The sequence below is a fragment of the Camelus dromedarius genome, chromosome 20 (assembly GCF_036321535.1).
Source record: "Camelus dromedarius isolate mCamDro1 chromosome 20, mCamDro1.pat, whole genome shotgun sequence".
Lineage (NCBI taxonomy): Eukaryota > Metazoa > Chordata > Mammalia > Artiodactyla > Camelidae > Camelus > Camelus dromedarius.
In genome coordinates, this window is record NC_087455.1 from 28,242,567 (window position 1) to 28,268,760 (window position 26,194).

A 26,194-nucleotide genomic window follows, 5' to 3' on the forward strand; every position below is an offset into this window, starting at 1 on the left:
GCCTTTTGTAACGGAGTTAAAAGGCTAATGGGAGAGAGAGAGAGACACTAAAGATGTTAAAACAAGTAAGAATCAATTACAAATTGTGATTAGGAAAGAAAAGAACCTGGTGCGCTGGGAGAATAACACGGGGGCCAATTGAGATCAAGCAGAAAAAGAAGCTTTTCTGAGGAGGAGCCAGTTAAGCCTAAACGACTAGAAGGAACCACCTGGGAGAAAGAGAGAGAGCAGTTTGGGGGAAGGTTCTGAAATGGGAAAAAGCTCCATGTGGTCAAGGATCCGAAAGATGATCAATGTGGTTGGAGCATATGAAGGAGGGAGAAGGCAGCTGAGAGTGAAGGCTGAGGCAAGGAACAGAACACAGAAAGCCTTGTCATGTGAGAGTGAGGAGGAGGCAGAGGGTGAGGAGGAACAGGAAGGACAGCTAAGGTGTACTGGGCACTTGCTCTGTGGCAGCACAGTGTAAGAGTTTTGTGTTAACTTACATACTGTAGACAAGAGGTCTGTTATATGCCACGTAAAGGGGTTTGTTTTCATTCTGAGTGCAATGGGAAACCACTGAGAGATTCTGAGTGGGAGAGACATGATCAGCTTTAAATTTTGCAAAGGCCCTGCTGCTGTGTTGAGGACTGATCAGAGATGTTCAAAAGTAGAAACAAGTCATCACATCCTTGACCACCCTTTTTCTCTTCCCCCTTAACTCGAAGGGTTGTTGTATATAAAGTTCCTTCCAATGAATGGGTAAAATTATTATAGGAAGTTGGGGAAGGAAATAGCTCAGTGGTAGAGCACATGCTTAGCATGCATGAGGTCCTGGGTTCAATTTCCAGCACCTCTATTAAGAAATAATATTATAGGAAGTTTATTGAAGTACAGAAGGAGAGAAAAGCTGAAGTAAACATGTAAAAACTGCAACATATGATGATTTTATACCTTGTATATAGACCTATGGGTGAAAAGTTTCTCTTGGGATAAGAAGTCGAGTTTTGAGAGGATTAAAAAAGGATTATGCTGATTCTTTGGTCTTATAGGAATGGGACCTTACAGAATAGTGATCAAGTTTACATAAAGAGGGTAAATGGCACTTTTTCTGCAAGTCAGAAAAGATTTTTTAAAATGATTGGAAGCTGGCAGTATCGGGTGCTTACAAATGGCATGAGAATCAGGCTAATGAAAGTAGCTTCCAGGATCTAATGTACAGCATGGTGCCTCGAGTTAACAATATTGTATTATAAACTTGAAAGTTGCTATGAGAGTAGATCTTCAATGTTCTCACCACACACACACACACACACACGCATACACAATGGTAATTACATGAGGTGATGGAGATGTTTACTAACCCTGTTGTGGTAATCACTTTGCAATATATATCAAATTATCACGTTGTACACCTTAAACTTACATAATGTTATATGTCAATGATGTCTCAATAAAGCTGGGAAATAAAATAAAATTTTAAAATAATAAAATAAAAAAAATAATGTGTAATACTTCCCTGTGTGTGTCAGTGCCACTGCTGACCGATGGGCTATCCGGGAGTGCTGACCAACTTGCTGAGTCTTAGCACAAGTGCTGCTTCATCAGGAGAAACAATAACTTTAATATCCAACACTGGTTCCTCACACATGCATAATCCAATTTCAAGAATTTAATTGGCATGTTGGAATTGATATCAAGGACTGTCTACACTGAGATTTCATGGTTTACTTTCCTCCCTCCATGCTTGATTTGGCAAATTAGTGACCTGCTAGTTGAGAGGACATTGGCCATCTCTTTCCCTTTCTTTCTTGCATGATGAATTATTTAAGGCTTAAATAAAAATTCAAATGGAATGGCTTTGGAGTCAATTCCTTTGACAACACACGGGAATGTGAAGACGCCTTTCTTCTAATTGTGCTTAAATGTCTTAGTATGGCAGGACCTGGGTCTCTGCTTCTAGCAACATTCACGGGGCTTGGGTGATTGTACCATGGCTAGTGTTTAGATCTGTAATCTTTTAGGGCAAGATATTGTACTGGGGGAGGCTGGTTAGACCACAGAAAAATCACCATGAGCATCAAGGGGTTTGCTTTTGTTGTGTGCAGAGTCAGAGCCAGGCTTCTTATTCTGACTGAGAGGAGGATGATGTCATTTCTCTGCTGACTGTAGTCATTACTCAGGAATGTATTGATATGGCTTTTTATAGCTGAGTTTATAAGTGTTTTGCTCATTAATGGTCAGTGTGTGCAGGGACATCTTTGCCTGGACAGGCCTTTGCACTCATGGGAAATCTCTGCTTTTCCTTCTCTCCCGGTCCCTGAGATGTACACAAACTTCTTTCCCCTCTTCCGTTACTATTTCTCAAACCCGGTGATCTGGTGTCCTAGGATTTATCAGTCAGAATTCAGTTACAAATAACAGAACACTGTTTCACTGGTTTTAGCAGAAAGGGATTTAACATTAAAAATAAGGTGCTTATAATAAAACATTAGGTGATTATAGAACTTCTGAAGGGCTGGAGGGGCAGGTTCTAGGCTAGGCTCTCAGCAATGAGCTCTAGTTCAGAGCTGACCTGGTCAGGGAACTGCTGTAAAAGAAAAGGAGAAAAAGTAAAGATGTTGGTCAAAGCTTTTCCTTGAATTTGTCATTGATTAAATATATGAATCAATGGCATTGCTTTGTTATGTTAACGATGGGGAAATACTGACCTGTCTCTTAGGTTATACAACATGGTCCACAGACCTGTGGCTTCAGATCCCTGGAAGCTTGTTACAGATGCAAAATCTTGGGCCTCCACCCCCATCCCTACTGAATTAGAAGCTCTGGGGTAGCCCAGGAACCTTGCTTAACAAGTCCTCCAGGTGCTGCTGATGCAAGGGTGACCAACCGTCCTGGTTTGCCCGGGACTGTTGAAAGGATTCCTGGGATACAGGGCTTCCATTGCTAAAACTTGAAGAGCCCTGGGCAAGCCAGGACAAACTGGTCACCTTAGATGCAGCTCAGGTTTGAGAAACACATCTCAGGCCGTCTGTGGAGCTGCGTGTAGGTGGGGAAGGGGGAGGATGTTTGTAAATCACAGATACGAGGCACAATGTTATTGAAGCAATGTGACAGCGAGATTCTGCTCACTCAAAATAACTTTGGTTGAAACCGCAAAAGGCTCATTTGTCACTACTTTTCATACACCATTGAACAAAGAAGGTGCCAAAATTCTGAGCTGAATGACTTCCGAGAGGAAGATATGGCAAAAACTGAGACAGCACGTGTTGCAGATAAATTTTCACAAGTCTTACATTCAGTTGTATAAATTCTTTTTCTATAACTGAACTTCAAAGTTTTAGCAGAATATAATCCTCGTCATTTTAGAGAAAATGCAGTCAAATCAGAGTTTTCTCATTCAGAGCAGGTTTTTCCCTCCATCATTTCAGCGTTTTCCCCACCATCCCATTCCCTGGATTATGGTAAATTCCAGGGAGCTTTCACAGAGCCACAGTGTTGGAGGAGAGGGAGGCATCTGTCCCTGTCAGCATCTATAGAGATGTACATCATCACTGCAGGAAATTGCTAGGACATCTGGGTTCTCCATCTGTTCTCTGGTAGCTGGTCCAGGAAGGTCACCCTGTATCCCTACCATCTCAATCTCAAAGCATCATTAGGCCTGCGGGCCTCTCTCAGCTACTTTTGAGCCCCTGATAATGGAATAGGAAGGGCTTGGGGACTGACATTTTGGAGGCTTTTCCATGCTCCTCTAGGGTCATAGGCAATCTCACACAGCTGTGTCATTGCTAGACACGACAGGCTGCTGTTTCTGTTATGGACATCTCACCACTCAGGCCTGGGGCAATTCTGTGAGACTTGTCACCTCCCAGGTCTTCACCAGGGAGCAAGGCACAGAACCCCTGCTTTGGGACCCCCCCCACCTATCTGAATTTTCCCTGGAGGATCTGGTGATGCATCTTAGGGTATGGGAACCTGCTCAGGGACCCACAGCCTTTGTTTTCTCCTCCTTACTTCCTTTCTGCTCCTCCCCTCATCACCCAGTCCAAAGGATTTTTAGCTCATCTGGGGTGAGAAAACTTGCTCTTGCATAATCAAGGCCTATTCTCTGTTTATATTTATGGTTTCCACTTTATACCTTGAGTTCTTCAGGAAAGTGGCAGAAACAGCTATTTATAACCTTATATCCATTCTCCCTTTCTACTTTAGTAACAGTGTTGATTTTATGTAGGTCAGTTTTGTGCCCTATGAAAGTTTATATTTCCAGGCTCCCTTGCAGCTATGCATGGCCATGTGACTAAATTCTGACAAATGAAATATAAGCAAAAGTGTGTGGGACTGAGATGGCTATGTAAGGGAGCTGACTCAGTGGGAAGTCAGCTCACTTACTTAGGGAAGTTGCCTTTCTCTAGGTCCTATTTCCCCTTCCCTAGTTTCTGTTTCCCCAGATGTGGATATAATGGTTGGAGCTTTAACAACCATCTTGTACCAGGAGGTAATCTTGCAACTGCAAGGAACTAGGACTAGGAGGGAGCTGAAACGAAGATGAAGTCTGAGGATCTGATGACCATACGAGCTCTACCTTCACAGACTTCCTTTATAAGAAAGAAACTTCAGTATTTAAGCCTTTTCATTTTCTGTGTTATGCAGCTTAACTAACTCTAACAAGAGGGTTGGTGTTTCTTCTTGAAAACCCTTTTCTCTGTCATGCATTTCAAAGGTCTCCATTGAAACTCAAAAGCTCCTTTGGTTTCTTTGCATTTATATTGTGATGACCCTTTTCTGAAAGCCATGAGGAGGACGTCTTGCAGCCCAAAGGAGAAGAGAGCAAAAAGCAAACGTTACTATTTCATAATGTTATTATCATAACACGTGAAATTTATCCGAACAGTGACCATGTCTCAGATTAAAACCTAGAATTGAGAGCTTTACAGATCTGAGAGAAGCCATACAGAGAAATGAAAAGTCACCAATAAACTTGACGATATCTGATAGCAGATCTTCAGGAGTTTGTCTGAAAACAGTGGCTATTGGTAACATATTCTGAATGATCACTCCCAACTGTTACTCAACATCTGAGAGTTCTCCCCTCAGCAATTGAGGAGTCAACATCTGTATCATATTTCTTTGTGTCTCCTACCGAATTTCACAATAAGCCCTTAGGTAACGTTTCCTTATTGATCTGAGGCTTGTCAGGTTGGTCCTTTGATGAACAGCGCAAGTCATCAACCTCATGAATAAACTACAGCTCCTCTGTGTTGACCATTGGAGCAAATTCTATTCCTTCTTAAGGAAGTAGTGGTTATTCAACCATGGTTAACTAAATTAAGTTTCCTGAAATAGATATGTATCTCAGGGCATGCCTGTCATTCCTAATTTCATTTCTGTGCAAGGCAGTGATTAATTTGGTTACTGAAGTTGATGGAATGGACATTGATTTAGCTCGGCAATCTAGAGAAGTAGAATTAATTCCAATAAATATTCAATTTGTATCAGAACCTAATCAAATAAAAGGAATGGTATTTATGTTTCACCTCCAAGAATATATTCCCTCTTTGAAGATCTACTCCCCCTCCTTTCATTAGGTATTTATAAGACATAACTTCAAGTTTTATAGTATCAATTTACATATGTTAACTTGATTCTTTGATCAGCCACCACCAGCACGACCATGTGGACAAGGAAGCCTGTATGACATATATTTTCAGGACAGTCTTTATTTTTGTTTAACTATTTTATACTCCACCCCACTCCACAAAGAATATGACATCACTCACAAGGACATATACAATAATACAAATAAGATTCAAATACAGAATCAAGACCAAGGGAAATAAAGAGGAAAATCAAAATCAGATAAAGGAAAACATAAATACATAAAACCCAGGACCCTGAACCAGCAATTGTCCCATTTGTCTTTGAGCTTCCAGAGAGCCAAAGCAAAAGAGAAGGCGCAGTAAGTCACATAATTCTCATTATTAGAAAAAAGGAAGCAGACAGCTTCCTCAGGAGGTGCATATTTTGTCCTAGAGACAAATTCTCAGAGAAATTTATCTTTTGGGACTTTATAAGGGGCCCTGAGTTGCATGGTGAACAAAATCCTGAACAATATTCACAAAGTAGCAAATTGTTTGCGACTCACTTTTTAATTTTAAGCCAAAGCTGAGGAAATAAGAATTAGAATTTCATGAATGACCTCCCAAATTGGTATGCTAGGAACCAATGTTTTGAGGATATTAACAGGAGTGTCACTTAAAAGAAAAAGAAATGTGTTCCAAGCTCAAATAAGTTGGGGAAGCACTGAGTTAACAAAAGTTGAGCAGATTTCTTTGCTGCAGGATTTCTTGGGGACTTTGATGTACAGATGTGGTTCTCAAAAAAAAAAGAAAGAAAGAAAGAGAAAAAACAGAAAGAAGGAAAGAAAAAGAAAAAGAAAAAGAAAAAGAAAAAGAAAAAGAAAAAGAAAAAGAAAAAGCCTGCATAATGCAGTGACTCTTATTTTACCATGGAAGCTTTTCTCCTGAGATTCACCTGAGAATAATCTCCAAGTTGTGTGACACATTGGAAAGAATGAGCCATGCATGGTAAACGGATGGAAGTATAATGGTGAAAGGGCAGCTGCTTGTGTGATTAAGAGCATGTGCGTTGGTGTTGGGCAGATCTGGGGACAAATCCTGTCGTTGACAGCTCGTGGTTGCATGACTTTGAAAAAGTTACCCAAACTGACTGAGCTTTAGTTTCCTCATTTATAAAAGGAAGTGCATTAATTAGAGATATGTTTGGCTAAAGGAACAAAAAAATCTGTCAGAGTTACTGGGGGTTTATTTTTCTGATACAACAAGTCCGGGATAGGGCTATCCAAGAGCCAGTGAAACTATTAACAAATGTCCGGGTTCAGGCTCACTCTGTCTTTCTGCCTTGACATCCTTAACATGAAGTCCTCTGTCTTCATGCCTGTTGCCTCATGCTTGCAAAATGGCTGCTGTACCCTCATCCTCACATCAGCATTTCTGTCATGAAGGAGGAAAGGGATGTAAATTACTTTTGAGTAGTCAATCCAGTGTCAGCCAGAGGGGAATAATAAGAGACTCTCCCTCGAAGAATTCTTTTGAGAATTCTGTGATATAATGAGTGTAGAGTGCTTACATAGTTCTTGGCACTATTTAGTGCTCAATAAATATCAGTTATTAATATTTATATATAGCCTTGGATTCAGTGTGATACAACTGTAGCAATCAGAATACTGAGAAGACTGAAGAACACATTTCCAACCAAGTGACCAGTGACCATCACTTTTTTCAGGGGCACTTAATTAAAAATATAAGATCAGACCAACACCATCTACTCCTATAAAGCTCTGGAATACTAACAGATAGAGATGCTGTTTGAAAGCAGATGCTCTAGGAAGTAGACAAGCAGGAGGAAAGCTGGCATCCTGTTGTACAAACAAGGAACCTGGCAGGGCTCCCTCCAAGAGGAGACTCATCCATCTTTAAATAGAGGCACGCTATGGGGTTCCTAGGCCAGAATTTGATTAGGAAGCAATTTGGATGACAAAGCTTGGTCCAGTCCAATAAATATCCCTTGCACAGTATGTAGTCAGGATGATTTGGGGAAATGTCAATTCTAAATTTCTGTCTCATTGTCAGACCATGGATACTATGATGAATCCTGAATTTTGGGTCAAAAAATACAGTAACTGTATATAGGGACAGCTTTTGAAATATTAGCCAACAAACATATATTGAGTATTTACCATGAGTCCAATATTGTCTCATGGTCACAGTGACCTGATGAACACTTTTTTGAGTCATTTTGGGAAATATTGGGATAAACAGAATACATATTAGGAGAAATTCATTGGCAATTAGAGAGGAAAAAAGGAAAAGTATCACAAGAATAGCTTAATTTGGGACTAAACGCTGTCATAGGTCATGAAATCCAGGCCAGTGTGATGCAGAGGAGGAAGGCGATGACACTGATAATGGCTGAGGCTTAATCAGCACATGCGATGCACCAGACACTGTTCTAAGTCCTTTGCAGACCATATGTCATCAGTTCTAAATATGCATTTTTTTCTCACATTTTAAACATCAATAGCTTACTTGGAGTGTCCAGCACCAGCATTTCACCCTCACATCAGATCTGTGATACAGATTTGCACTATTATTATTCTCATTTCACAGGTGAGGAAACTGACCTGATTTATCTCAGGCATGGGATCATTCTCTTTCTTTCCACTTCTTTCCCCAGACCCATTGTTCCCCACTCCTCTGCCATTTGAATTCCTTGTTCCTACTGCCTTCTGCCTGTCCAGGGGTTTTTCCGGCATCTCGAGCTTATCGCCAGAAAAGGTCACATTGAGCCCTCAAAGATGTAAGTAACAAGGAGCATGAGTCATGTTCTTGCCAGCAGGGCTTTTGTTGTTTCCTGATGGCCTGCGTGGCAGCGTCTTCCTCTTCACAGCTTTCATTTCAAGACAGTTAGTGAGCAATTTCAGGGCTATTTCCACTTACATGGACAAAAAAGGAGTTTAGTGGGGAGGGAAATAGCTCAGGGGTAGAGTGTGTGCTTAGCATGCACAAGGTCCTGGGTTCAATCCCCTGGACCTCCATTAAAAAAGAAAAAAAAAAAAAAGAAGTTTAGAGGAATAGGGACTAGTGGAATATCTTGGATAAATTACCATTTGCCAGAATGAAAGAATGAACATTTTCTTCTTCCATTCGGTATTTTCAAATATTGCTTTGTTCTTTAAACCTGTAAACTTCCTACTGACAGCCACCATGGGAGAACAAGCAAATTAAAATTACATGGAACAGAAGATCCAAATAATTTATGGTGTCTAAAAACACCTCAGAAGAATTTTGTTAGATATTAAATGTAAAATATGGATCCTATAGTATGGTGCCATGAATAGAATACTCTGGAGCTAAGTCCCTTACAGTAAAATAAGAACTCGAATCACTTCACAGATAAGCACAAGAACATCTTATAACATGGGTAGACTGGTGCCAGAAGCTATAGAGATAAAGGTGAGACATTCGAGGGGAAGGAGAGATTACATTTGTTTAAGGGGATTAAGACCTCTCCATTGAAAAATGAGGCAGCGCTGGAATTGAACCTCACAGGGTGAATAAGATTCCAACAGCAGCGGAGAGGATGCTCCAGGGATTTATGCCAAATGCAGAAGCGTGATAGACATTCAGAGGGCTGCAAAGGTTGGAAGCACAAAAAATCTGCAAGTTGGTCAGAGCTGCAGAGATAGGGAGGACTCTGAAAACCAGCCGGACTGAGAAACTGGTTCTTCAGCTGGGCAATGAGAGCTACTGAAAACTTAGAGCAGGGCAAATGAGCCTCAGACAGATTAAGTGACTTGCCCACGATAAATGGATTGAAAGTGGCCGATGCGGAATTCTACCAAGGTCTGCTCGGTCCTCCCACCACACCCCAGCCACTCCCTCGGGACATGCTCTGGGTAGCAAGGGAAGCCGGACTGGAGTGAGAGAGACTGAAGCCGGGGATGCCAGCTGAGAGGAAATGAGGGGTGTGTCCTCTATATTCATTCACTGAGTCACTCCCACAAATAAAGCATCTCAATCATAAGCTCACCTCCCACTTGCTCAGTGAGAAAATGCAGTAAGATTTTCTGATCTGAATGAAGATGATACAAAGAGCCAGATATTCAAACAAATATTTAGTCAGCCAGTCTTATCAGAGTCTAAGTCATGAGGGCAAGTGCTATGATCAGATTTGCAGTGTTAAAAGATAATTTTGTCACCAGGGTGGACAAGGATTAGTGGAAAAGTGGGAGGCTGAGAGGTAAGGAGATTCGTGCAGAAATCCAGATTTGGTGGCCTGGGGCTAAGGAGGTGGCTCTGAGGCTTGAATAGAAAAGACAGAGGTGAGAGAGCTGGGAAGAATATGAAGCTGAATTCGATAACAGAGGGAGAGGAAATTGTCAACAGTGACTCCAGAGTTTGTTTCCAGCAGTTTGGTGAAGGGTCAGCACACTGATGAGGACAAATTTATGGAAGTAGGAAGTGGTATGAGGAAGGGAAAGAGAAAGACAAAAGGATGGGAGAGAGAATGTGTGACAGCAGTTTCAGCAGAAGAGTCGAAAGCAGTAGCCGGTCAGGAGGAGCAACAGAGTTGGGGAGAGGCTGAGCTCTGTGTGGGGATGTTTACTCTTTGTTCCTCTCTCACCAGCTTAGATTTCAGCCTTGTCTTGAGGCACCACGTGGTACCATCAGAAAGATTCAGGAGGAGCAGGAAAGCATGGTAATTACGTCTCTCTAACTTCCTCTCAGGAGAAGCTAAATCTTCAAAATAGACAGAATATTTCACTGACATTAAAAAAAAAAATGAACAGAATGAAAACAATCTTCCTTTGAAGTTAAGAATAAACAAAGTTGCCGACTGCCATCACTTCTGTCTCACCTGCCATCACCAAGGGAGAAATTCTCCAGAAGATCCATGGTCTAGGAATATGCAGACCACCTTGTCCCGGGCTGCCTGCGACCTTGTGGTTTTAGCCTTGAAAATCCTGCATCCTGGAATCCTTCAGTGTCAACCAATCTGGGAATTCGACTTAGATTCTAATCCTGATTCTATTGCTGATTGGCTGTCAAAATATGGGACACAGCTTTTCCCAGCGTAGGTTTCTCATACCTGAAATGAAGGGAAGGGCTTGTCTTTGTACATTGTCTTCCCTACGTGAGCTCATCCAGCCCCATGAATTTAAATTTCAGGTATTGACAAGTGATATTGTGACTCATAACAACATATATTTGGTCTTTCATCCCTGTTCCTGGCACAGAGCTCCTAAAACCCAGCTCAACAATAAACATCTTTGTGTTTATCCTCATGTGCTAGGCACTATGCTAAGGGCTTCATAGACATCCTGACTAAGTCCTCCCTCTTCCGTGAGATACTCTGCTCTGAGCCCTATTTTATAATCAGGCAAACAGGAACATGAAGAGGGTAAATGACTTACCCAAGGTCACAGACCTAGGAAGTGGTAAACCTGGGATCCAAACCCAGGGAGTCTGATTGAAGACCCTCTCAGAGTTTGGGAGACAATAATTCTGTCTGTGATCCTTTAAGGCAGTGGTTCTCAACTCTAGCTGCACATCAGAGCCCTCCTGGGAGTTTTGAACTGTCTTGATAACCAGTTTGCGCCCTAGACCAATTAAACCAGAACCTCTGGGGTCGGGACCCAGCATGAATAATTCTCAAACCTCCGCCAGTGATGCCAATGTGCACCCATATTCAAATCATTGTGCTAGGCAATCATAATTCTTTCTACCTCCTAAATATTTGTTTTAAATAGAAAATAATTCTATTTCATTCCTTTCTACAAGGCACAGTGCTGCCCTCTTCAGTGGCATGTCCTTTCTTCTTGGGGACTCAGCTAGCCCAGGCCCTCATTTTCCTATTCTGGAACAAAGAAGAAGGAGTGATTACCATGATAGAGCTACTTAGGTTTGCAATGCTTTAGAAAGACCCCCAAATGTATTTGGATTACCTTCAGAGGAATTTTAATATCGTGGCACAACTCAAAAGACGGCTACTGCTAAGAAAAAAGGTTAAAAGAAACAAGCAGGAAATTTTGCAGATTTGTATCTAGGGTGCTGTCATTGATCCTGGCGCAAGCGCAGACAACTTGGAGGTGCTGAGACACCTTTGCTATAAAAAGGTGAAGTGTGAAGTCACTTACCATCCGTCATTACAGGAAGGAAATTAACATGTCCTGAGTACTTACTCGTGGTGCAGCGGACAGAGCACAAGTTCTCATAGACAGGCCGGCACAGTTTCAAATTGCAGCTCTGCTGTTAGGAGCCATGTGGCCTTTGGCCGTCTCGTCTCCCTTTTTATCTGTGAAGGGGGCTGACAAGGCTCACCTGGCAGGACTGCTTTATTGATTACAAATTGTGTGCATGAAATGCCGAGCACTATTATTACGTGGCACACAGCATGTTACCTACATTTGTTATCTCACTTAATCCTCACAACACACCCTCAAAAAGGTGAGGCTCCCCCATTTGTCCCGGGGCACAAAGCTGTTGGATGCCAGGCTAGGAACTGTCCCTTGCACCTGAAGCCTATGTTTGTTACCGAACCAAACTTGGGTCCCCTTGCCTGAGCGCAGTAAACGAAAGCCAATCTACTGTTACTGGGTTGTGGTGAAGGAAAGTGCAGGGTTTATCGCAGGAGCTCAGGACAGCCAGCACTTAAAACACCCGAACTCCCAGATGAGTTTTGGCAAAGCATTTCTAAATACCAAGTGAGGAAGGGGTGTCCTGGAGTGTGTGATCTTCCGCTCATGCTCAATTCTCTGATTGGTTGATGGTGAGGTAGCAGGACGGTGTCACAAGTGTTAACATTATCAATCCTTAGGCACCAGTGGAGGGGGTGGGTGCCACATGCTCATGATCATCAAGTAGTTAATTTCTTCCATTTGCTGGGGGTCTTAGCATTTGTAAAACAACTCAGGCAACGTGCATCAGATCCTTCTATCTGGGTACTTCAGAGAGGAGCTACCGCAGAGGAAACGGGGACAGGTCTGTCCCAGGCAAGCCCCATAGGGTCCTGCTCAGTTGCACATTCTCTGCTTTTCCTGGCTGTCTGGCTGCAACTCCTTGTTCCCTAGGCAGCCCTGTGGCTGCTTTATTTGTTAGAACAGAAGGAGATATTCTCTGAATAATGAAATAAAATAAAAAAGGCGAACACATTTTCTTTTCTTTTCTTTTCTTTTTTTGTATTTAAGGAGTTTTTAATATTACCCCACGTTTACCACCTCCTATGCTCTTTATTTCTTCCCATGGACTTTGGTTACCATCTGAAAAGGCGAATACATTTTTAGCCATCTCTCCGGCACACGGCAATGTTTTGGAAAAGGCTTTTTGGATCAGAAAGGGCAATATTATTTACCCCTTTTCCTTTTAACATGGATGTTCTACCTGAAGAAGGCCTAGCTAAGAAATTAAAACTGCAAAGCTCACGTTGGCAGTAAGTGCCCAGACTTAGCTCTCTGATAGGTTAAAGTCTGGGTGACCTACTGTCTGATCGTGTCACAATCTTCTTATTGTTCCATCTTCCCAAGACGATGGAGGACCCATCCTTCTGAGGCTGGTTTTCCTGGTCTTCCATGGGTGGTGGCTTTAGGGAACAACTGAAGTCACTGAAGAATTAAATATTGCTGAAGTAGTTTAGGAACTCACAGTGAGGGAGACTGGGAAATACAGCCCAGCTGAGCAAACCACCCAGCTCGTCCCCGACCCCGGCCTCCGCCCCGCTAAAAACCCAAACAGCTTTTCTCACCTGGTCTTATATGTCTTACTAAGAGCTCCGGTGATCAAACCCAAAACTTAGGAATCACACTGATTTCTCTCTTCCCTTCATTTCCTACAACCAATCCATGAGCAAATCTTAATGTTTCTATTTCCAAAATGTACTCGGCATCCACCCACTTACGTCCATCTTCACAACCATTTCTCTCTTCGCTCCCACTAACATCTCTCCCCGGGGCAACTGCAGTGGCCTCCTAAATGCTCTCCTGCTTCCATTCCTGCCTCTCTCCAACCTGTTCTCCTGCTGACACTCTTTTCAGCATTCATTACCAACTTAAACTCTCGTGGTAGTTTATTTCTTCATGTTGTGATTGTCTGTTTCCTCCACTAAAATGCCAGTTCCACGGGGGCAGGAGCCAAGTCTATTTTATTCCTCATTCTATCCCGCCTTCTGACACATTGAAGCCTCTTGAGAAATCCATATAGAGTAAATGAAAGAAGTGAATACAGAATTTTGAACATTAAATCATGTCTGTAATTTGCCTACTCAAAACGTTCTCCTGAGATTGACTTCCCAGAAGGGTGGGATGGACTAAAAGGACCTTCTATATTTTGATAACTCCTGAAAAGAACATGAAAACAATATATTGGGAACACAATTTAGAGCAGGGGTTGCAAACAAATGTCTCAGGGCTTCTCAGGTAACACAAACTGTGAGGCTGCCATGTGTTAGCCACAATGAGTAGTGGGGGCCCTCACAGCCTAGAGACTCCCCTGCTTCAGCTAACACAGCCTTATCAGCTCCAGCTGACTGTATGTGACAACAAGGGCCCAGGGGTGAAAGATCTTCCAAGTTTTCGAAAGAAGTTAGAAAGTTTGTGTATCAATTAGAATTAAGTTTGGCTGTGAGTAATGACCTGAAAAAGGTACAAGTATATTTCTCTCTCTCACAAAGTTGTCTGGACTGTACAGTCCTGGGCTCATGGAGGCTCAATGGAATCAGGGACCCAGGCTTCTTCTAACTTGCTGTCAGTATAGCATGTCTTCCATTCCCAAGTTCGCCTCATGACCCTGGGGACTGCTGTGACTCTAGCCATTACCTCCTCATTCCAGGAAGCAGGAGGAGAAAATGGGGGAAAGGGCCTGATCTTTTGTAAAGAGATTTCCTGGAAGCTTCTATGCCTCACTCATTCATTTTATTGGCCGGAACTTAATCATGTAGCTACTCCTAACTTTGAAGGAAGCTAGAAATTATAATCTTTATTCTGAGTTGGGGTGCACCCAATTAAGGAAGAAGAGAATGGATACTGGAGTTTGAACCTAGAAGTCTCTGCCGGAGCTGACTTTTTCTGTGGAATTCTCAAGTTTTAACACCATAACAACCAAACAAAGCACACCTGCCATCTGGTTCAGCAGAGCTGCCAGTTTTGCAAACCCTGCTTAGGGGAGCAAATGTGGATGGGATACATTTCTGTGGCATGTGGGGCAACCAGTGAGTAGGGTAAGTGGGGGTCATACACAGTTAGCAGGGCTTAGACAAGGAGTGTGAGGAGTGTGTTCGGGTGGCCTGGGCGGGTAGGGGTGAGGGGGCAGTGGGAGCACAGGGGAGGTGGCAGCTGGGAATGGATGAGAAGGTACAGTCCTTTGCCTGTGCTCCCAGAGAGGGCTCAGGCATTGGCTGCCATGGCTTCTGTCACCTTTAGGTGCTCTTCTGAGGGGGTGCAATTTCAATTTTCTCTGAATCATGAAGTCTCTCCTCTTTCCTTCTCCCAAGATGCCCTCTCACACTAGGTCAGTCACCATCTCTGGAGGGATAAGGGATCTTGGCCAGACCCAAACTCCCCGGGACCCCACCAGCCCTCTCCTGTTTGGGGAGCTCTTATCACTGCTGTCACCCTCTTAGACTTGGGATCAGCTTAATCTCAGCTCTGTGACAATTCCCCTTCAAATGAGTCACCCAGCCATGCTAGACATTCCTGCTGGGAAAGGCCTCATGATACGATCAACAAGCACTGGATTTGCAGGTAAACTTCCCTCGCTTGAGTCCCTGCTCTGCCATTTACTGGTTGAATGGACCATAAATACTTTTTAATCTGTAAATGGGGGCTAATAGTGTTCTTGCCTATTTCACAAGGCTTTTGGAGGATTATGTAAAAGCCCTTTGTTTAAAAAGAAAAAAAAAATCTAAGCAGCTCTATGTACAAATTTAAGGGTCCAGTAAAGATTCTCTGTAACTGTCCATATGTTTGAAATTCATGACTTTATTGACACAAACTTTGCAATAGGAAGCATTCCGCTAGGAGGACAGTAAGAATCAGTTTCTGTATCATACACACATGAAAAAGTTGCCAGGTGAATTTCCAGTAACACGGTTTGACTTCCGGTCTTGGTGAAATCCAGATTGTTCTGGAGAGGGGAAGATCATACATGCCCTGCATTCCCTTCTCCTCCAGAAGTGAGAAACTGTTTCTATATAAAGCAGAGACACACTCTCAAGTTGATAAATTCCAAACAACGTGCAGCGGTTAAGTGACGCAAACACAAGGTTGTAAAGAGAAATGAGGCTTAGCCCGTGGCTGGCAGCACAGTGACTGGTGAAGGAGCACTAGCACAAAAGCACAGTGCACGTGCCCTGGGACAGCGAGCCCTTGAACCTGCAGGATCAATGCCAGCCTTTGGCAGTTGGTGGCTCCTGCTGAGTAATGCCAGAGGGGACATGGGAGCCACAGGCTTTGCTTTATTTTATTTTATTTAAGTTTTGGAACATGAAATTCCCGAAAAGCCCTTTCTCAGAGAATCACAAAATGATAAAGGTTTGAGAAAACTGTAGTTTTGTGGTTGGTAAAGGCTTGTACAGTGATTAGGAGAATGCCCAGATCTGGAGTTTGGGGAAGAAATCTATCCTGAATATAAAAGTGAGATTACATTGCAGACCGATTCTCACTGCATCTAAGCCACTCTCCTGGTTATGAAGTTCACTGTCAGAGTCAGGATATACAGTCATGACTGGCCAGACTCCAAACCTCTCAGCATCCGCATGGTACCTGACACAGGGTTGGCATTTAATGTTTAATGAATAAATATACAATCAACGGAAGGAAGGAAGGAAGGAAGGAAGGAAAGAAGGAAGGAAGGAAGGAAGGAAGGAAGGAAGGAAGGAAGGACATTGCCCACTTGTGTCTGAGAAATAACAGAGTTGGCAGGTAAGGAGGCTGAGTATCTGAATCTTTAACCCGCTGGTGTCAATTCTCTGGACCATGTTAGATAAACACACACCATCAGGCTGCCTATTTCTGTTAAACATGAAGTTTATTGGTGTCATTTGGTACAACTTTAGTCCTACCTTTCCCAGTCCCAGGCATATTAACAGTCCTTTAAAAATCATGCTACATTACTTTGGAGGAAAATACTTCCAACTTAACATGTTTAAAGAAATGCTAGAAAATTTTATTTCTATCAAAAAAAATTTTTTTCTGCCTCAGCTACCTGATTTCTTTTTTTAAAAAAACATTTTTTATTGATTTATAATCATTTTACAGTGTTGTATCAGCTACCTGATTTCTAACACAGAGCATGTCGATCTAAAGTCAGTGTGACCACACACCGACCAGGTACTGACTTTCTAAAATGATTCCTTTTAGATACCAAAATGACACAGTCCTGGGGCCGTGTGCTGAGAGGCCAAGGGAAGCTGACGTGTTCGGATTTCCTCCCTCTTGTGAGCAGTGTCTGGCTTCTGACTAACAATTGCAAATGACCTGACTGGAGAGAAAAACCGCTCATGAACACAAGCAGAGGGAAGTGGAAAGCTGGAAAAATGCAATGTCTGCTGAGCCTGGAGATGGGACGCACTGAACATGACTGTGATATTACGGTTCAGAGGCTGACGAGGGTGCCTGCATGGGGGACATTGAAGGGAGATGAGAAATGGTGTGACTGCATCACAGAGGCCTCCCTGGGACATGCTCTGGGTGTTGGTGGGGTTAGTCTGTGTAAAATTGGATCTGAATCTGTCTCAGACTGAGCTAAGGAAACAAGAATAACAGAGTTTTCCTGTTTCTTGACTTCTCACACAGGAAACATTTGTATGGGCTTAGAGTTGGGTGAGAGCCAGCTTTTAAGTGAACATGGTAAGCTTTGATGGCGGTATTTGAAAGGAAGAATGAAAGGATAAGCTTCCTGACAGGGCACACCACTGCAGCTGGGAGAGCTCAGAACCGACTCTCCTTCAGCCAGGAACCACCGCTTCTGCCTCCCTGTTTCCTAAACTGGCCTGTGGCTTTAGCTCACCACCTTTCCATCAGACCACACTGCAGGAGTTGCAAGAGGCAAACCTAACGAACGCACATCTGCAGTTTATTACCCTATACATTTACATGATAGGAGGCTGAGAACATCCCAACAGCTCTGGCAGCGGGTGGCTGCCGGGTGAGAGTCTCCCAAGGCACTCAGCAGTGGCCAGTGCGACCACGGTCACCCACTTCTTCAAGGTTCCTCGATGGATCCAGGATGTGAAGGGCACCAGCGAAGCCCATCTGCCCTTCAATTGCACTCTGCTAGTTGACACAGTTCTTTGTGATTCTTCGACTTCGGTCCACCTGTCGGATGCTGTCTGGGACATTAATGGTGACTTCCTTTGCAGACGTTCGCTTAGCATCTCTTTTAGCCTGTTAAAAAGTTTAACATGGTGAATCAAGTTACTAGGAAATAACCCAAAGGCTCTCATATTTGCAGTAATCTCTTGAGATTGTTACATGCACATGCACACACACCCAGAAGCAAGAAGAATGACCCACAAAGACCCAAGCCCATATACTCCTCATAGGCTGCTCTGCTGAGTCTCTAATGTCAACCTAGTGCATAGAAAGCCTTGGTAAAGCGCTGCCAAATGACGCTTCAGAGCTCCCCCTGGGGTGGGTGCAGCGCAGGCTGAGGTCAGGCCTGCACTGTCGCTCCACTTCTCCCTCTGCCCACTCCTGCTTCCAGCCCCTCTCCCACGAGTGTGGACAGAGCACTTCTCAATGAACATCCCGTATAATGACATCCCATATAATGACAACTGCTTCCTGGAAAATAGTCACTCAAGTTGTGGGAGCATCTCCCCATGCTGGGTGAGAGTCTAGGGTTGATAGATACATATTTTTCATACAACATGGTCCCTGGACACAAGCCATCTACTTCGTCAGTAGTGCATCCCAGGAAATGCTGGACTGTTGCACCACTGGAGAAAGATTAATTGCTCTGGTGTATTTACTAACAAATTATATGCATTTTCTAACATGTCACCTACACCCTGTGTAGTAGCTGCTGGTGACGCCCCTCTCCGATTCTCTTTACTTGGCTGGTGCATCCATCCATTAGCTGCTTTGGGTTTTGGCTGCTAACCACTCACAGCTGCACCCTTCTTTTGAGAACTGCCCTCATCTGACTGAAGCCATCTCACCCAGAAATACAAAAGCGGGCACACCCTACTTCCTAGAGACAGCCCAAAGCCAATGCCGATGGTTGGGAATATAAAAGGCTGGCCCTTCTGCCTTCAGGGGTGTAAATCTATGATGCCCTGCACATCCCAGAGCTCCCTGTGGGGTCAGGCTGAGGCTGCACTACAGTGTTCAGCTGAGCTCACGTATTTGCTGAACTCAGTCCTCTGGCCCAATCCTGCATCCCCTACTACTGTACAGGTTCCTCCCAAGACTACTCTTTCAGTCACTTACTTGCACAAGAATCCTCATCTCAGTCTCTGCTTCCAGGGAACCTGACCTCAGATAATACTCAATGGGTAATTTGATGCTTAAGGATCATTTTGATTGTATGCAACTTTAGTCTTATCTATTGATTTCATGAGATAGGAGTTCATTGTTTTCCTCTTCAAGTTCCCAGTGCCTAGCACAGTCTGAGACATAGCGGGCCCTCAATTTAACTTCCGTTGAATAAATGGATGAATGAACGAATAAGCACACCACATGTGTGAGCGCATCCTTGCTTTAACAATCAGTAGTCGGTGCTGCCTGAGGACTCAGTCGTACACTCAGCTCCTCCAAGCCGGAACTGGCACTGGGCTAGCAGTGACTTTATGGGTTTGCTTTCCCCTCAAAGCAGAGAATTCATAAAGTCCCACAACCAATTCTGCTTCCTAAAGAAAAGTGTGGCAATTTTGAGGCTAAATCCATTTGATTGCCATTTCAGGTGTTATTGCAGAAAAGCTTAGAGGACTGAGACATGGAATGGTAACACAGAGGCTGTATTTAAAATGAGCCAAGGTGAGGGCAGCATTCCTCTCAAACTGGTGGGCAGTAAGAGAGCTTTCCAGAATGGAAACGTAAACGTTCCCAATGGCGTAACTGCTTTTCTTTAGAGTCACTGGCAGGATTTCACAAAAAGTTATTAAAGATTCTACACAGAAAGTGCTCTGCTCAATGTTTCAGCCTGCCTTCCCAAGCTGAAAGATCTAAGCAAACCTTCAATAGTCAGATGATTCTTAATTTTCCAGCCTGTTTAAGAATCAAAGGCCACAAAATAGTCATTCCCAGAATAGCCACAGAATATGTATGGTTTGCATCTCAAGTACAGAGGGGCAATTTCTTAAACCTGTGTATCAAAAGCCTGACAGTGGAGATGTTCAGAGGACAAGCTTTGGGGACAGACAGACCTAGACCCACCACAGTGCTTTACGGGACATTGCTTCAGCCTCTGAATCTCGGTTCCCTTACCTGAAATGGGGAAAATAACGCCTAATTCTTAGTGGTTTTTTTGGAGAGAATCAAGCACATCACTGAGCATTAATAGGGTGATCAGCTTCTCCTGGTTGGCCCACGACCTTTCCATTTTCAAACTGAAAGTCCCACATTCTGGGAACCACCTCAGGCCTCTGCAAACCAGGACAGCTACTCACCCCAATTATATAGATTTTGACATTAATTCTATTTGCAGAATGATGTCAGTCAAACAGATCAAATTTCAAATGAAAACTCTCTTATTCTAATGAAACTATAATGATTGCTATGATTATTTCTAAATACCAAACAATAACCATAACTCTGTAAGTTCCACATTTGGACAGAGAACAAACTGGAGCTCTGTATCCTAATGATGGGCACAGAAGGGTCCTAGCCATAAACAAATTCACTTTCAAATAATCACACCATATTTAATTTGGCAACTTAAACAACTAGAACAACCATGCAGTGACTCGGAAGCGTTTTATAGAAGAGAAGCTTGCGACATCAGAGAGGTCCCCACCCCTTTTACAGTGGCGCGGTTAGTCGTCGCTGAAATCTAGGTACAACTTGGAAACCTCAGATTTGAAGTTCAACCGAGAGGGAGAAAGAAAATGAGAAAGAGAACCACAGTGCCAGATATTTTTTCTAGAAGTTTCAAGAAATAAGTAGCTTTGGGATTTCTTCTAAGCCCTATTCTGAGAAGTTGCTTGAACTTGCCCCTGCTCAGCGTCAGGCAGGAGGGGTTCAGGACATGGAGATCAAGTCATGGTGGGTCTTTCCTGAAAACTTTAACTTTCCTTTAGAATTTTACATAGAAGAGGAGCAGGAGCAGTTCATCTTTGGCCACCTAGACACCGACCTCCACTGCATCGAGACGCACAGCCAGACCTTCACTGAGCTGAAGACGGGGTTCACGGCCACCAGCCTGACGCGTGTCCTTGTCATCAGACCTTTGGAGGGGAGGCAGTGGCTGTTCCTCATGATTCAGAGCATGGGGAGCTGGGGCTCCCACAGCCAGGCCCGAGGCTGAGAGATGCTGCAGCCGGTCCGGAGCCAGCCCCTGACCACGCACGACCTGGCATCCCCCACTTCCTGCAGCTTGACCCACTGGCCCTGTCTCTGCCCCTCAGGAGAGTGAGGGCTGCCTCTCTTAGAACTTCTTTGACTTGCCCTTACCAATCCATTGGTTACTGTAGACGCCACTAGATTTCAATCTCAGTAACAAAGGATTGCTCTCCCCTCGGCAAAAAAAAAAAAAAAGAAAGAAAGAAAGACAGTAGCTTTGCCTGCCTATGAGAAAAGAGCTATACAGATACACGGAACAATTATACCACTGTACCTCTGGGATTGTGACACTTTGTACAACATAGATAGCTATTTTCCCTCTGACATGGTTTCCAGCCAGCTAAAGCTTTTTTTTTTTTTTTTAACATTGGATTATAGTTGATTTACAACGTTGTGTCAGTTTCTAGTGTACAGCATAGTGGTTCAGTTATACATAGATACATACAGCCAAACCTTTCGATTTGACATCCAACCCTCTTTGTTTAAAGACAGGAAAAGAAAACACGTCCCTATTGCAATTACTGGCTTCAAAAAAAAAAAATCTTACGGTTCCCGACTCAATGATGAGAGAAACCTATTGGCACCTTTTCTTTTCACAGATGCCTGCTGATTCCATCCTTCCTCCGCTTCCAAGATTCTTGTTTTGTGAATTTTATCACCACTGACTCTTGTTCATGAGCCACATGCTTGTTTCTCACCCAGTTTTACAGCTTTTCTATTCTTCTCTTGCCTTGTGTTAATTTCTGCAGGTTTAGAATCATAGATTTTAGTCTTCTTGATACTTGCCTCTTTAATTAAAAGTAATGTACCGTCTGCCATTTCTCCAGGGAAACCAGGCTGACTGTGGTAACTTCCCGGCAGATGGATGCATTTCTCTCGAGGTCTAGAAGTCAACGACCCAGCTCATTCCTGCGGAAGGAGGGCTGCTAAGGTTACTTGGCCTTTTCTCACTTCCCCCTAGATGGAAACAGCGATGTTCTCTGCTTGACTTTGACTCCACAAATACACCTTTCATGGGGCTGTATGAGCCTTTTCATGGTTCCTTGCAGACAACGAAGGAAAACAAGGCTTACTAAGTTCATGATTTATCAGACACCGATTTGCTGTATAACTAGTATTTTTTAACGATAAAAAAGGATCCATAATTATGGGAAAAGAAATTCAAAGAGGAGAGAGAGGAACGGTGAAAAGTGGACACTTGCTCCCATGCTCTGGCCACGCTGTGCTCTCTCCAGAGGTAACCATGGCTAATCACTTCTTAGGAGCATTGTAGGGATTTTCTAAGCAGACCCAGCATGGGGCCATCTTATTCCCTCCCCCACGCTCTGCACTTCCTAGCCTTTAACTGGGGTTTAGATGATATGTTTATTTGCTTGTTAACTAGCTTTTTTTTTTTTTGCATTCTTATCAGATTATAAGATTCAAGAAGGTAGAGACCCAGTGGGTGGATTCACTACAGTATCCCCAGAGTCTAGCCAAGTGCCTATCACATAATAGACATCCGACAAATAATTTGATGAGGAACACATGTGTGAAGACACATCTTCAGAAAGAAAGAGAAAAACAAAAACGCTGGGAAGAGAACCTGCTTGCATTGCCCTGCCTAAACGTTCTAGAACTTTCCTACAGAATTTCAGTTATGTTCACTATTGATTGCTCTTGCACCACCCCCGAGGGACGGCCTGGAACGTAGCTGTGTTCACTTTTCCCAATGAGGCAGCTGAAGTTGCTTGGGCTAAAGCAATATGCCCAAGGTCAAAGTCAATATAGGCGGTGAATTGAACTAAAGACGGTGGGAGGCTGGATGTAGGCTTTAATCTCACACCCAGCCTCCCGCAATTGCCAGCATTCACTCTAAATTCTCCACCATTTCGTTTCAGGTAATGGGGAGGAAGATCATGGGGTTCAGAGGCCGACAGACCTGGCTTCAGACTCCAGCACGGCCAAATCACTACTCCCAGTGCCACCCTGGCCAAATACCTAACCTTCCCAGGCCTGTCTTCCCAGGTGGGGAATGATGCTACTGAGCGCTTGGAGTTGTGAGGGTTAAAGACGATGCCATATATACAGTGTGTCTGGCTCACAACAGATGCTTTGAAAATGTTAGTTCCTTCCTCTCCTCCTTCCCAAAAGATGAAAGCCTGAGCCTTGTCAGCTGCAACTCAAGACACTTTTCCTCTATTCAGTTAAGTTCCATTAAAGGGAGGCAGACAATACCAACCCTCTAGCTGTTCCCAAATTCCATGAATTTATTTGCGGCTGCTTCACTGGCATTAAAGAGAGGTCACCCAGGAAACATCTGATCTTAGCATCTCCACCAGGGGCCAGGATGCTAGCCTCCGAAGAAAGAGGTCAGACCCTGCCTCAAGCAAAACTCCCAAGCGCTCCCCAGGCCTAAAGCAGATCCTGTGCAGACCACAGCCCTGTGCTAACTCAGCCTAGGGGGTTTTATTTATCAGGTATCAGGTGTCAAAAGGAGTTGTTGCTTTTTCAGCTTAAACCTCAGAAAGATCAGACACTGGGAGGGCAGTAGAACCTGCTTCAGAAAAGCAACTGGGCTCCCACAGAACAGCCATTAAGCATACGAAGGTGCACTGGAGCAGGGGACAGAGCAGGGAGTGGAGCCGTGGGAAACCACTCTTATCTTGATGAAGTCCTGGCGATCTCATTCAGTCCACAATTAGTCAGTACACAGCAGGTGCCCATCCCTGAAGTGGGCTCAGGGGGCAAGGGAAGAATATAAAGAACAAGAAGGAAGTCTCTACCCTGAGAGTCTTCTAATCGAATTGATCTTTCTGCAGACCCTGAGACGAACAGTGAGTCTTGCAATTCTTCATCTACATAAGGTAGCAGCTGATGTACGATGCACTGTGGAAATCACCACACACACACACACACACACACACACACACACACTCTCTCTCTCTCTCTCTCTCTCTCTCTCCACGTCCCTGTGCTGCTACATTGCTTCCCACCCCCACCTCCACCCCGGCTCAAACTGGAATATGAATCAAAGTCTCCTTCTAACAGCCCTCCCTGTCTGGTTGTCCCCAATGGTTTCTCCTGTTATCTTTCCTTTTATTGTCATGTTTTTGTTCTTCTAGAAGAAACTCACATTGACTTTCCAAACTCTCTTCGTGGATCTCGATATTACCACCATTCAGGAGAAATTCTGGGCTGGTCCCATCCTCCTTTCGGGATCAGGTCTCCCTCTCTGGCCATTTTCACACCTCTGAGGCTTCACCTATCTCTCCTGGACCGCACTAAGCCTTGCCGACAGCTAGACACAGCAGGGAGGGGGGAACAAGAGCAGAAGGAGGAGGCTACCTAGATGAGAATCAGTCCAGGTATTGGCTGATTTCTTTGGCACAGCCACTTTGCCAAGAACAATAAAGCAACTGGGAAAGATGCAGCTTTGGAAGATGTGAAGGCTCACCCGGAGGCCCGCCACAGACTCAGCTCTGTCTCCCAGAGCTGCAGCCCCATCCATGCTTCTCCCTGAGCTGAATACTTGAGGAGGTACTTCTGGGGGAGAAAAACAAAGGTCCTCAGCCTGAAGGAATGGCACTTCCAGGTTGGAGAGGAAGTGTCTGGAGGCGGCCCGGAGTTCCTCAGCAATTAATCAGCAGGAGAGAAGCAGCAGCTACAGAGCTTCCCCTCGCGTTGTCTGTCGAGCTCAGGGAAGGGGCTGGGGGAAGGAGACAGCAGATGATTTATCAGATGCTGTGCAGTCAGACAGGTCCCAAGCGACTGGAAGAAATCGAGGTTTAATAGAGGAAGAGCTCCCCACCGAGACAGTCAGTTCCAATTTGTGAAAGATCATTTTTATCACATTCTTTCTGCCAGTTAGCACCTATTAACACCTGGCATGAGACAGGAGCCAGAGAGAACTGAAAGAAGGAAGATGTGGTTTGCTCGGTGGGCCCTGGAGCAGAGCAGGGATCAGCTCACGAGATGCTGTTGCTCACAGGCTTCCACACCATCAGTGGCCCCTCATCGCTCTTCAGAAAGCGATGAACTGTGGGGTCGCACCTATGCTAAATAGAGTAGTTGCTATCCCCAACTGGTGGCCTTTTATTTCCTTCACAGCACCATTTCAAGTCTAGAAGACTTGTTCGTTTATTCTGTATTATCGGAACCCCCACATGCAGTGCCATTAAAATTGGCAGCTGTTTCAGAGCAAAGGGCATGCGTGCCTTTTCCACTCCCGGATCGTTGGCATCACACCCATGCCTGGTACCCAGACGGGGCTCAGTGAATGAACATTAGATGAATGAACCCACAGAGTGCTTACAGGAACTGATGAGGAAACTTTCCAGGCCTAGCGAGGACTGCCTTTAACACACAACCTTGGTTTGTAAATCTGATGGGAACACCGCGTAGACACGTGCATGAGGACATGAGCTTCATGAACGGGTTCTTCTGGAGAAGGAAAACTTTTCGAAAGTGCCCAAGAATCATCAGCCAGTGGCCCAATGACGTCCAGGACAACTCTGGGAAGTGGGAATAGATCATCTTAGGGGAGCAAAGGAAGACCGGAAGAGGCAAATGGATACAGCCTGAGCCAGAAAAGAAAGAAAATTATTTTCTTTAGGCAGATCCTAGGCAGCTGAGAGCGGTGTTGGTCTGAGATAGCTCCGCTAACAGAGCTTCAATCAGAGGTAGACTTGTAAGCAGACCCCTTAGGTAGAAAACCTTAGTCTTTGAGGAAGTCAGAGCACCTGGTGGCTGGTGAGGTCTCGGGACACGAAGAACACTGATGCACTTCGGCAACTGCCTGAACACTAAAAACTGAAGCTATCTGCTCCCTGATCTTATTTTGGAAATACTGACAATACAGCCATTGTTCATTGAATTGTGAAACAGAAGTTGTGTGGACAGCTTATCAGTGTGAGCCATCTGCCCCCGGGGCTGTGCTGGTCAGGAGTGTGTGGTCCTCACTCCCCTGTGACACAATTTTCTCTGCGGCTGGAGCGCCGGGTGGGCTGGCAGCACCTGGCCCTATCTGAACTACCACATGAGCTCCTGCAGCGCATGCGTGTGTGGCGTGGGCAGGGCTGTCCTGAGCTGCCTCTGAGCCTCCATTCTCATCTGTGAGCTGGAGACCGCAGTGCCAGCTTTGCGGAGTCATTGTGAGAGTCA

At 44.3% G+C, this 26,194-nt stretch overlaps 1 protein-coding gene across 1 annotated transcript in view; it reads right to left on the reverse strand.

The window, feature by feature from the left end:
• Window positions 1–15,512: 15,512 nt before the first annotated feature.
• The window catches only part of BAALC (BAALC binder of MAP3K1 and KLF4), a 57,791-nt gene continuing 47,109 nt past the window's right edge, over window positions 15,513–26,194 (reverse strand). Inside the window, exon 3 of the mRNA XM_031439430.2 lies at window positions 15,513–17,935. Within this exon, the coding sequence (XP_031295290.2) occupies window positions 17,825–17,935 (111 nt within the window). The 3' untranslated portion in view covers window positions 15,513–17,824. The remainder of the gene's footprint in view (window positions 17,936–26,194) is intronic.